General features: G+C 39.0%; 3 protein-coding genes across 3 annotated transcripts; all 3 read left to right on the top strand.

Annotated features, from left to right (window-relative positions):
- The first annotated feature begins 4012 nt into the window (after positions 1-4012).
- On the top strand, positions 4013-4933 carry LOC148585064 (uncharacterized). Its single transcript, XM_088517685.1, has one exon. It carries the CDS (start codon positions 4013-4015, stop codon positions 4931-4933), a length of 921 nt encoding a protein of 306 aa, XP_088373811.1.
- A 575-nt stretch (positions 4934-5508) lies between these two features.
- LOC148585063 (uncharacterized) lies at positions 5509-6584 on the top strand. Its single transcript, XM_088517684.1, has 2 exons — positions 5509-5903; positions 6149-6584. Exons 1-2 carry the CDS (start codon positions 5509-5511, stop codon positions 6582-6584), a joined length of 831 nt encoding a protein of 276 aa, XP_088373810.1.
- Positions 6585-8847: 2263 nt separating this feature from the next.
- On the top strand, positions 8848-11860 carry LOC148585062 (monocopper oxidase-like protein SKU5). The gene is made up of 5 exons (XM_088517683.1): positions 8848-9456; positions 9553-9586; positions 10311-10671; positions 11117-11494; positions 11599-11860. Exons 1-5 carry the CDS (start codon positions 8848-8850, stop codon positions 11858-11860), a joined length of 1644 nt encoding a protein of 547 aa, XP_088373809.1.
- The last annotated feature ends 854 nt before the right edge of the window (positions 11861-12714 follow it).

Here is a 12714-nt window from a genome sequence, read left to right as displayed (position 1 = left end):
TGGCCAATCAGGAGGAGATTGAACCCGAGTCAGTTTTATACAGCCCGGCCACAGAGTAGTACAGCGGTGAGCAGTCCGTCTGATCTCAGTCCTTTAACGTTGTATTACTGTTGTTTGTTATGGGCGGTTGTATTTAATTATTTTGGTTATCCTATGCTATAACCAAAATATGATTATTATTATTAAGTCGGCTTTAGATTTGGTAATCCTATATATATATGCATTCTGCATTTAATTATTTGCTTCTTTGCAAATCTTATGAAATCTTGGAATGTTTTTTCATTCGAAGAATCTTGTATTTTGGTTTATCGTTTATGTTCGTTTGGTTCGGATTATGCACCTTTTAAAGGATTATATATGGGAGTAAAAGGATTCTGTGGCCTCCATCGGGAGTGAAGGATTCTAGGGCAGGAACTTGAGTCTTTTTTTTTTTTTGTTCTTTCTAATTCAGGAACTTGAGTCTTTTTTTTTTTTTTTTTTGTTCTTTCTAATTTAGGAACTTGAGCCTTTAATCACACCGGCACGTGCCTGTATTCTTGTAAGAATGAAACCCCGTTGGGCCGTTGGAGACCCGAATAATGGCCCAATTTTGGCCTTTAACTTATTTTCGGATCCAAGGCCAACCACTATAACCGATTGTTCTGAATCCAACTCCATTGGTGGAACATTGTAAATGAGCAATCACATTTTTTGGGTTCAGGGACCAACCCAATTGGCATTATTCTAATTTCTGAGACCACAATTTTCGGAATTTTAAGAGCAACGGATGTTTTAAAACTTTCATATTTTATTGAGTCATGCTATGCGGCTGCCAAAATGCGTCGCACATATATTAAAAAAATAATAATAATAAATTTTTTTTTTTTTTTTTTTGTTACTTAAATTTCTATGAGTTAATATTTAATTTCTAATGCCTTAAAATTTATTTTTTGATTCAAAACTAAAATTTAGGGATAGAAAGTTAACCTTTTAGGGATGGTATCACTCAAAAGAGATTCGATCATCCTAAAGTTGGTGCTAATGCCTCAAATTTGGTGCTAATACCTCAAATTTGGATTCTCCTTTAATATCTCTCTTCAATTTACAAAAAAAAAAAAAAAAAAAAAGAAGTAAAATGTCTAGCGCTTGACAACCGGAAATCTCTATTTTATTTTATAGGGTAAAGTCCTCTTAACCCCTCAAACTACCACTCCAATGACAATATGTCAATCTCCCTTTTAAACTATCAATTGCGACAATTTACCTCAAAAACTACCAAAACAATAAAAATGTGCCCCTAATGCTAAAAAAACGACAAAATTACCCCTATAAAATGTTTATTAAGACAAAAATATCTCTACATTTTTTTTTTTAAAAAAATTAAATAAATACATTTAAAATTAAAAAATAAAATAAAATAAAATAAAAAAATAAAGGGTGGAACCACCCATGGGTAGTAGGGAGCAACAGAGCCGGCCATCCCATGCACTCCTAGAGGGTGGATCGGCCACCACTGAATATAATAGGGGTGGCTCGGCCCTAATCTAAACCCTAATCCAATCCCCTAATTTACCGCCAGCAATTCACCCAAATGGCGTCCTCCACCACCCAAATTCAGGGCCTCGGCACTACTGCAATTTTAGAGGTAAAAAAATTCACATTCAAGCTCAGATAAGTAAAAGAATTTTTTTGGGTGAGTGAGAAAAAGATGGGAATCGGTGACGAAATGATTCTTTGAGTCTTTCTTCTGAAATTTTTATTCAAAATTCGTTCTTTCTTTTAATCTGATATGCGCGCCAGTCTCAAGCACATCAAAGCTTCTCTAATGGGTTGAAGCCCTTCGAGGGCTTAACTTGAAGGTAGGATTTTTCTCTGTTTTTCATGCTTCTTAGTTAGAGGATGGGTTGAAGCCCTATGTTTTTCTCTCTCGGGATGCTGAAAAGTTGGGGCTTCCATTAGCAAATTTTGCACCTTGAACATATACAATTCATGGCATATAGCTTAAAGCTCCCTCTTTCTCTCTGGGTTGTGAGATTTAGAAGATACAGATACACCATCTACTTTTGCAACAACAAACTCGTTATTCTTCTTTTGATGTTGGTAATTTATCCCTAAAATAAGATTAAAGAATTATTAAACTTTAGCTTTTTGGCTCTTAGAATGTATGAAGCATGTATGACAATGGTTAAATACAAAGTAAATAATGGAGCTTGTTAAATTGATGTTTTTATGAGTTTTGTTAGATTTTTTTTTTTAAAAAAATGAAAACTGAATATAAAGAGCTTATTGTAAATGCTGACATGCTGTTGGCATATAAAACAAATATTATGCTATAAATATTCTACGGAATAGGTTAAAATACCGATTTAGGTTTAATAAGAGGTAGTTCAATCCGCTGACACAACGTTGGCTTAATGAAATGGATGTCACTAGTTTAAATTCTCCTCCCCCCTCTTGCGTGGACATGTCAAAAAAAAAAAAAAAAACATATTTTTAAACTGTCTTTTCTTTTTTAGAACTCTCTCACGTCCAAACTATTTCCCTAGAGTATTTCTAATAATGCCATGCATTTTAGCTAACTTTACTTATAAAAATGTAAACTCTAAAATATTGTATATTTCATTCTCTCTCTCTCTCTCTCTCTCTCTCTCTATATATATATATATATATATATGTTTTTATTTTTATTTTTTTATAAACAATTAATTTTTTTATTTTATATGTGATATAATCTGGTGTAGTTAAGCTTTTTTTTTTTTTTTTTTTTTTTTTTTTTTTTTTTAAAAAAAGAACTTAAGTTTAGTAAATTTGGCTTAGGTGTCAACTTGATTGGTTGCACAAAACTCACCTTTTGTGTAACCTCCCTATATAAGTTATTCTCAATCTAGAATATCCTCCGACCAAACTTTATCCGATTTGCCATTTGAGCAAGCCAATGGGCTGCTGTATTAGCATCTCGTCCAATGTGTAGACACTTCCATCATCTCTGAGAGATTTAAGAATCTGTTGCATATATGACACTATATATATGCCCATATCGAGCCAAGTTTCTTTCCTTAGAACAGATTGCTTCTACCACTACTTTTGCATCACCCTCCAAAATCACGTTCTGAAAGCCTATTTGTTCACAAAAGCTCGAGTTATTAAAAAAAATAAAAAAAAATAAAACTCAATGAATTATTTGTCAAATGGAAACTACTGATTTAATTAACAATTTTCCCTATTCTGTTAAAATCCATAAAATAGCCAAAAAGAAAAACATGTACATGTTGTGTGGTCACAAACATGCATGCATGCGTGTCTTAATTGTCAGTTTCATTCAACATTTTTCACAATTCCTAATTGATAATTTGATAGTGTTGGGAATTCATTCATTTTCCACGCCTCTATTTTCAAAGAGAAAATTATATATATATATATATATATATATATATATATATATATATATATATATATATATATCATGAAAATTGAAAATAGAGTTAACTTATTATATATACTCCTTGCATGCTTCGATCTCCTTGATAATTTTGTAGACCAAATTAGCCTCAGACGAGCACGTAACAAACTTTGGAAGCGTCAAATTAATACAACTTTTTTCTTATTAATTTAAGCGTCGCAATCTTGTGAGGATTACTTAATTAATTACTCAATGGAGAATGGAGTTACACACTCCCACCCGTTTCTCCAATTAAAGAGCTGATCAGACCTTAATTAAGCAAAAAATTTAAGCAGAAAATAATTAATTAAGGAGGTGATCACCATATATATATATATATATTGAAAACGCCGATTTCCCAGAAACTAGTGAGAACAATGGGGGGTGTAGCCTTTGAGGTGGCGCTACCTGTTGTCCATTGAGGCCACTAGGGAAAGATCGGAGTTTTGCTGGTTGGTTTTCTCTTGACAAGTTTGTTTTCACGCATGAAATATTTTCGATAAATCTCGGTGTTGATGAACGTTTCCTTACTAGTTTCAACTAGCAGAGGAGGAAAAGTTTTTCAAGGTTTCAAACCTGTGAAAGGTTTTTAAGATGGCAGATGACCTACCATGGGCTAATCTATCACTGACTGAAGATGAAGATATAGAGGTGAATATTCAACAGACAGATTTGGAAGGGGTAGTGTCCAGAGGTCGTGCTTGCGTTGTTGGAAAAGTGATTGCAGATCGGTTAGTGAGCAAAGAAACTATCCGAATGACCCTCATGAAATGGTGGAAACCGTTTGGGAATCTGGCTTTCAGAGTACTCGGGGAAAATTTGTTCCTAATAGACTTTACTGATCCTAGAGATAAGGTGCGATTATTGGAGGGGCGCCCTTGGGTTTTTGAAGAGAGTCTTTTCCTTGTGGAGGACTTTGATGGTACCACACCGGCATTAAAATACACGTTCGAAAAAGCAGCTTTCTGGATTAGAATGAATAACCTTCCACTAGGATGCATGGGGATGGAGATAGGCAGGAAAATTGGAGAAACAATTGGGGTAGTGGAGGCAGTTGATACGGACGACGAAGGCATTGGATGGGGTGACTTTCTTCGGGTGAAGATTGTTCTTGATCTAACAAAACCACTCCCATGTGGCCGGAAAATTAATATCCAGGGACAAATATTTTGGATTACGTTCGAATTTGAACGTCTTCCAAAATTTTGCTTCTCATGTGGAGCCATCAGGCATGGCAGAGGCGGTTGTGCTCAAAAGAGTGTATTTCGTCATAGAGATAAAACCCAGTATGGCCCATGGCTAAGGGCTGCATCACCTACTCGAAAAATAGAGAGATCACAAAACTGGCATGGGTTACACCGTGAACACTCCTCTCCGGGGAAGGGAAAGAAATCGAGGAAAGATTGGGAAGAACAGTCGGAGGAAAATCAAAACAAATCTGGTGTTGAATCGGTGGGGGTGGGGGCGGAGGGCGGCGGCGATGAGAACAGGGGGGCAAGGAACCCTAATTCTTGAAATGGAAAGTACGGTTCCACAGGCGGTGATCCAGGTCTGGGCGCGTACAGGAAAGATTCGAAGGCCTACTGTTACGGAAAGAAGATGACGGATGGTGGTTTGTTGAATTCAGACGGATTCAGTGAATCTACACGATCTCCTCATCAAGAAGGGCGTGATTTCTGGAATCCCTGGATGGAAGCAAATTCAAATCATAGAAAGCTCTCGTCAGTGAGCGCCACTGATATACTCTCGGGCTCTCCTGGAGCGGGGTTTCCCAAAGGGCCCGTCTCACTGGGCCTGGGTGGTTCGAATGGGAAACAAAGGTCATCATTTACTGGCCCAGTTATCTCTGAGGTGGAAAAGACCATGCAAGCCACAAAAGCAGGGACGTCCGGTTCAAAACATTCTGGGAAAGAAGTGGTGACCTGGAAGTGGAAAGCTCAAGATGAATGTGAAGCTATCGGACCAAGGAAGCGCAGAGATGTCCAGGGGGTACAAAAAAATTCCATGAAAAGTCGGAAATTAAGTGGGCAGATTGAAAGTCATAATGGTTTGGGGTTGGCGGCGGCTGTGCAACAGCCCTGCCGACCGCAATGAAGATTTTAAGCTGGAACTGCCGAGGGCTTGGGAACCCTCGGACAGTTCGCGATCTTCACCGGTTGGTGAGGCAAAAACATCCCTTTTTGGTCTTTCTCATGGAGACCAAGCTATGTCGTGATCGCATGGAGGTTATCCGGAAAAAATTAGAGTTACCGAATATGCTTGCTGTCGATTGTGTGGGTAAAAGCGGAGGCTTGGCATTGCTTTGGGGAGATGGGGCTTCGGTGGAAATTCAGAACTTTAGTCAACGTCATATTAATGGTGTGATTCGAAGTATAGATTTTGAGAAACCATGGAAGTTCACTGGCTTTTATGGTAATCCGGAGGTCTCTAAAAGACACGAAGCCTGGCCTTTGTTGAAGCATCTTGCTAGCCTAGCCCCAATACCGTAGGTCTGTATCGGATATTTTAATGAGATAACGGTGCAATCGGAGAAGTGGGGTGGAAGGGGGCGACCTAGTAGTCAAATGCTAGCATTCCAACAAACGCTGGAATTTTGTGAATTGACGGATTTGGGATTTTCTGGCCCCAAGTTCACGTGGAATAATTGTCGGGATGGCAGTGACTTTACAAAAGTAAGGCTGGATAGGGGGGTTGCAAACGCTGCATGGATGGATTTTTTCCCGTTGGCAGAAATTTTAGTCGAGGTGGTGCTTGTTCGGATCACACTCCTCTTATATTGAGCTTGATGGAAGAAAATTGGAGACGTTGGGGGGGGGGAGGATGCTTCAGGTATGAGGATAAATGGCGGTTGAATGCTGAGTTCATTGATGTTATTAAGGAAAATTGGTCAATGCTGGTTGGGGAAGGGAATGTGTGGGATATGCTGCACACCAAATTTGAAAGATGCTGTCAAGGTCTGGTGAGGTGGCAGCGTTGTCATCGTGAAACAACTCAACAGCCCATAAATTCTTTAAGGACACGTTTAATTGCTCTACAAGATGATGATGAAATCGGGAGTGGGTCTGAGATGCAGGCCGTCCGGCGTGATTTACAAAAATTGCTTGATCAAGAGAACCTCATATGGCGACAACGTGCTAAATTAGAGTGGCTGCGGGGCGGGGACTGAAACACTCGAGTTTACCATGCATGTGCCAATGCTCGCAGGAAAAATAAACCAGATTCAGACTATTATTGATGCTAATGGTAGTCAATGTGTAACGACGAAGGAGGTTCAATTGGGATTTATTCGTTATTTTTCAGAATTGTTTAATTCTGACCCTATTGGAGATATGGACCCCTGTATTCAATATGTGGAGAGCAAGGTAACAACGGAGATGAATAATGAATTATTAAAACCATTTACAGTGGAGGAAATCAAGATAGCCTTATTTCAGATGGCCCCTCTTAAGGCCCTTGGGCCTGATGGTTTTCCTGCAGGTTTTTATCAAACTAATTGGAGCACGGTGGGGGATGATCTATGTCAAGCCATTCTTAGCACACTTAATTCGGGTATGATGCCTTCTTTTTTGAAGTCGACGAATATCGCTCTTATTCCGAAAGTTCATAAGCCCACTTGTGTATCTGAATTCCGCCCAATTAGCTTGTGTAATGTAGCGTACAAAATAATATCTAAAGTGCTTGCTAATAGGCTAAAAAAGGTTTTGCCCCATGTTATATCACCTGTTCAAAGTGCGTTTATACCAAGGAGACTTATTACTGATAACGTCTTGGTGGCGTATGAGACGTTACATACGATTCACTCCCGGATGCAAGGAAAAAAGGGATACATGGCAGTAAAATTGGACATGAGCAAAGCCTACGACCGGGTTGAATGGAGATTTTTGGAGGCTGTTATGTGTCGTCTGGGCTTTGCTCCGAGATGGATCCAATTAGTTATGATGTGTGTTACAACGGTCGAATATGCAGTAGTAGTGAATGGGAATCCCTGTGGGAGAATTATTCCAAAGAGGGGACTACGTCAATGGGACCCTATCTCTCCATATCTGTTTATTTTATGTGCAGAATCCCTGAGTAATATGATTGTTAACGCCAATGGGAAGGGTGTTTTGACGGGGATTCCTATTTCCTCAAGGGGCCCTCAGATAAGCCACCTCCTCTTTGCGGATGATAGTCTCCTGTTTTATAGAGCTAATATTACACAGTGGGAAAGCCTTACGAATATTCTCCGATTATATGAATCTGCGTCGGGTCAACGGTTAAACAGCAATAAAACCTCTATATTTTTTAGTAAAATTACGCCTTTAGAAGAACAGCAAGCTATATTGGGGAATGCCGGGATACCGGCCACGCAGAGGTATGATACCTATCTGGGACTTCCAGCTTTGGTTGGAAAATCTCGTCGAACGGCTTTTAAAGGCATCATTGATCGGGTTTGGAGGAGGTTGCAGGACTGGAAGCTGAAATTCCTATCCCAAGCGGGTAAGGAAATTTTGCTCAAGGCGGTAATTCAGGCGATCCCCTCTTATTGCATGAGTCTATTTCTATTACCAAAAGGCCTCTGTGCGGAGATCAACTCCCAAATGAAAAAATTTTGGTGGGGTAACCAAGAAGGAGGACACCGAATATATTGGATGGGTTGGAAAAAGATGGGGAAGACAAAAGCAGAAGGTGGTATGGGTTTTAGGGACTTCACTTTTTTCAATAAGGCATTGTTGGCTAAACAAGGGTGGCGATTGTGGAAATACCCGAACAGTCTCGTGGCGAAAATTATGCAAGCAAAGTACTATCCAAATGGCTCTATCTTGGAGGCTAGCGTGGGTGGGAGACCGTTGTTTGCGTGGAGGAGTATTCAAGATGCTAGTAAAGTTCTCAAAGAGGGCTTGGTATGGCACATTGGCAATGGATCCACGGTTCGTGTTTGGAAGGATAGATGGATCCCAAATCCATCTACCTTCCGGGTGGTCTCCCCAATACGAGAACTTGAGCCGGATGCGATTGTGCGGGAGCTCATTGATGAGGACTTGCATGGGTGGAATTTGCCAAAGTTGGAGCGTATTTTCTCAAAGGAGGAGGTCCAAATTATTCTTTCCATCCCCATCAGCAGGACAAATCAGCCAGATAAGTTGATTTGGCGTGGGACAGCCAATGGTTTGTTCTCTGTCAAAAGTGCCTACCATATGCAAGTTGAGAGTGGTGATATGGCATTGGCCGAGAATTCATCTACCAGGGGCTCCTCTGATGTCTGAAGGAAAATTTGGGATTTGGCTATTCCGAATGCGGAGAAAAACTTTCTTTGACAGGCTTGTCATGACATTTTACCCACCAGGGAAAATTTGCTGAAGTGGAAAGTAATTCAGGATCCCGTATGTCCTGTGTGCGGATTTATGGTGGAAACTAGTTTTCATGTTCTTTGGCAGTGTCTAGCGGCAATGGATGTATGGGGCATTGGCCTTGCAAAATTCCAAAAGAGCCACTATGAAGGTCCAAATTTTCTGGAAGTGGTGGAGGATATGTTTCAGAAAAGCACATCAGAGGAGATGGCACTCTTTGCTGGACTAGCTCGACGTATCTGGATGAGGCGGAATGAAGTTTTGCATTGTGGGGCATATTCGCATCCCACAATTCTGTTACAGTTGGCTTTTCGTGCTAGGGAGGAATTCAAGGAAGCCCAGGAATGCATGTCTGTTTCTCATCCGGAACAGGAAGATGGAGGTCCGGTTCGATGGGTGGCTCCAGGACAGGGATGGGCGAAAGCAAACTGGGATGCTGCCCTTGACAGTAATACTGGCCGAGTGGGCTGTGGTATCGTGATCCGAGATTCGCAAGGTCATTTGATTGAAGCCCGATGTATTTCGCATGAAGAAAATCTGTCACCGGCTACAGCTGAATCCATGGCAGCTTTCTTGGCTATAGAGGCGTGTTGTGAGCTGGGTCTTACACATGTTCAGCTGGAAGGAGATGCAAAGAATGTTATTAACGCAGTCAATAGTGAGGAGCCTGCTGAGAGTCGTTTGGGGCATATGGTGGCTAATATGAAGGTGAAGTTGCAGCAGTTCACTCAATGGCATATGGGCTTTGTGAAGCGAGCTGGGAACCAAGTGGCGTACTTTCTTTCATAATTTGCTGTCAAACAGGGAATTGATAATGTTTGGAGTGAGCCTCCTGAATGTATTCATGAGCAAATTTTGCTAGAGCAATTTGCTCTAGCTTAGTGATTTCTAATAAAAAGCCTACTTTCTCAAAAAAAAAAAAAATATATTGAAAATGCCACATCACAACTTATCTCCCATGGAGGATCGACAATAATTATAGAAATTAATACATTTCTTTATGAGATAATCGATCCTTAATTTGCTTTTGGGTCAAAGCTATGTAATTCTTATCAGGTCTCTCTTCATTTAGTAAATGCAATATTTACTCAATAAACTTTAATAAATGATTCGATTTGACCTGTAAATAGCTTTAAACTGATAAGAAATAAAATTCTAATTAATATTCTAACATTTTTTTTTCCTCAAAATTGTACTTAAATTCTCTATCAATAAGTGAGACTCAACACACTTTTTTTTTATAAAAAAAATGACGTTAATTAATGTGCTTGTTTTTAGTATACAATTTCTATACAACATTTTTTTTATTTTTTATTTATTTTTTAGCGAGTGTAGATCCAACGGCTTACAACAGTTGTGAAAGAGTTTAGTAAATAGTCTTACTCTAGATCACCACTACTTATGGCCTATTTATGGCCTCAAAATCTTTTAAAGAGATCCTGACTATTAACTGGATATTCTCCAGTCTAAAATGGACTGGAGAGTATCCTATTCCCATTGGAGGTGGCCGGATTCTATTCCATGAAAAACTATGCATTGAGTTTTAATTGTATGTGATGTAGGGAAGACGTACAGGTTCAGGATATCAAATGTGGGGAATGCGATGAGTTTCAATTTCAGAATACAAAACCATAAAATGTTGTTGGTTGAAACAGAAGGGTCTTACACCAATCAGATCACATTGGATTCCCTGGACGTGCACGTTGGCCAGTCCTACTCTGTTCTTGTCATAGCCGATCAAAACGATGCAGATTATTACAATGTGGCAGCTCCTAAACTCATCAACTCTGATGATTTTAAAAGCCTTGTGGGTGTTGGGGTGCTAAACTACTCCAATTCAAATACACAAGTAAATGGGCTTTTGCCCAGTGGGCCTGACCCAAATGATCTGGATTTTTCATTTGATCAAACTAAATTCATTAGGTAAAATGATGTTTTCACCTGTCTTTCTAAAAGCCTAAAATAAACAAATTGAGATCTTTAACAATTGGAAAATTATACGTAGAATTCCATTTTTGTCCACTCAATCCAATTTTGCAAATATAACTTTTCGAATAATGTTATTCTTCACATCAATTTATCACACTTATGTCGCACCGACTGACATGACGTATTTTAAGTGACTTACACCACTTAAACCATACCATATTAGTTGATACAACATGAGTCATTTTTGAACCATACTTACAGCCAATGAATAGCAGGACAAGGGGGCGGCTATCAACCATCCACTATCCTCTGAATTCTATTTTGCAATCATAACTTTTTGAATAATACTATTCTTCACATCAATTTATTATACTAATGTCACACCGATTGATATGACGTGTTTTAAGTGACTGACCATTACTTAACATCTAATGCGTAGGTGGAACCTGACCGCAGGAGCTGCAAGGCCCAACCCACAAGGAACCTTCAATGTAACAAATGTGACCCTATCTCAAACCTTCATTCTCCAAGGCACAAAGGTTGACACTGTCAATGGCGTACCACAATTACGTTATGTTATCAACAATGTGTCTTATTACACTCCGGACACCCCACTTAAACTTGCCGATCAGTTTGTGAATAGGACTAATGTGTACAAACTCGATCAATTTTTGACCAAAGCTGTCAATGCCGCCGCCACATATGGAGTGTCCGTTGTTACTGGGAATCACAAGGGATGGATACAACTTGTTCTTAAAAACAGTTTGGATGTTATGGATTCTTGGCATTTCGATGGTTTCGGCTTTCATGTTTTCAGGTAAGTACATGTCCAACATATCATATAACTGGGTTGACGTGACAGTGTTGTAATGTTATTTTGAAATGATTTTATTTCACCAACAATCATAAATGTTTGTTTAGGTTTGGGAAGGGAAAATGGAGCCTAGGGTTGCAGAGCACTTACAACCTGGTAGATCCTATGGTCCGATCCACCGTACAAGTGTACCCAGGAGGATGGACGACGATGTATGCATTCCTTGATAACCCAGGAATGTGGAACCTCAGGTCACAGCTCACCAAACATTTGTACTTAGGTCAAGAACTCTACATCAGAGTTCATGATAATGATCCTAGTCCTGCCAAAGAGCGCCCGCCACCTGGCAACCTCCTTCTCTGTGGTTAGTGATTTAACACTAGCTAGCTTACCTGGCAATTCACTAGTTTTTGTTTGAATGACAAAAAGTTTTTGACTTTTATTGACTATTTCAGGTATATTTGATGAATCTCATCCTCCAACTGGTGCACCATCTGTATCTCTATCTCCATCTCCATCTCCATCTCCTGCTCCGTGGACATGACACTGACTACTATTAGGACCATTCTTCTTAGAGAAATTATTGGTGTCAATATTTTTTCTACATTTTTTTCATCTCATCTGACAAATTAATTATTAGATTTGTAAACTTATGTAGATTCCACATAAGTCAATGGTGAATCCCACAAATCTAATGGTTAATCTATTGAATTTGTAGGACAATATGAGAAAAATATAGGCAAATTATTAACATCAATCATTTCTCTTCTTCTTATCCTTCTTGATGCAATAACGGCTACGCAAAACAATTGTATTCCCTCATTTTGTCTTGTACTAATGTCGCAATGCATGTCACCCTAAGTTTACTCTATAATAATAATAATATTGTTATTTTTAGTTTTATTATTTAGAAAGTGTTCTACACCGGATCATGAACGAGCAATGAGAATACCATGCATGCTTCCTTTACTTTTTTTCTGAACTAAATTATACCTACCGATATAGTTATCATTTATTAATGTGGATTTTCTAGAAGAATATGGCATGAGTTGCTTCAATTGAGCTAATGAAATACATTATTATAAGTTACTAGAGCTGGGAATTCTAATTATCATTCCAATTAGGTTGGACCTTTATCCAACCACAAACAAATTGGTGTGCAATAATATCCAGAGCATTAGAGCAGCTAGACTTCTTCATCTCGTTTTAATTGATGAACAAAT

Source organism: Corylus avellana, chromosome 6 (assembly GCF_965113065.1).
Source record: "Corylus avellana chromosome 6, dhCorAvel1.hap1.2, whole genome shotgun sequence".
NCBI classification, from domain to species: Eukaryota; Viridiplantae; Streptophyta; class Magnoliopsida; order Fagales; family Betulaceae; genus Corylus; species Corylus avellana.
Note: the sequence above shows the minus strand (reverse complement) of the source record. Positions and strands in the feature narration are given on the sequence as shown.

Excerpts from the sequence above, each read along its gene's own strand:
- LOC148585063 (XM_088517684.1), top strand. The coding sequence starts at position 5,509 with ATGAAGATTTTAAGCTGGAACTGCCGAGGGCTTGGGAACCCTCGGACA. Across the intron at positions 5,904-6,148 it reads GCTAGCCTAGCCCCAATACC|AAATTTTAGTCGAGGTGGTG; the intron begins GTAGGTCTGTAT and ends TCCCGTTGGCAG.
- LOC148585062 (XM_088517683.1), top strand. The coding sequence starts at position 8,848 with ATGGATGTATGGGGCATTGGCCTTGCAAAATTCCAAAAGAGCCACTAT. Across the intron at positions 10,672-11,116 it reads GATCAAACTAAATTCATTAG|GTGGAACCTGACCGCAGGAG; the intron begins GTAAAATGATGT and ends TCTAATGCGTAG. Across the intron at positions 11,495-11,598 it reads TTCGGCTTTCATGTTTTCAG|GTTTGGGAAGGGAAAATGGA; the intron begins GTAAGTACATGT and ends ATGTTTGTTTAG.
- LOC148585064 (XM_088517685.1), top strand. The coding sequence starts at position 4,013 with ATGGCAGATGACCTACCATGGGCTAATCTATCACTGACTGAAGATGAA.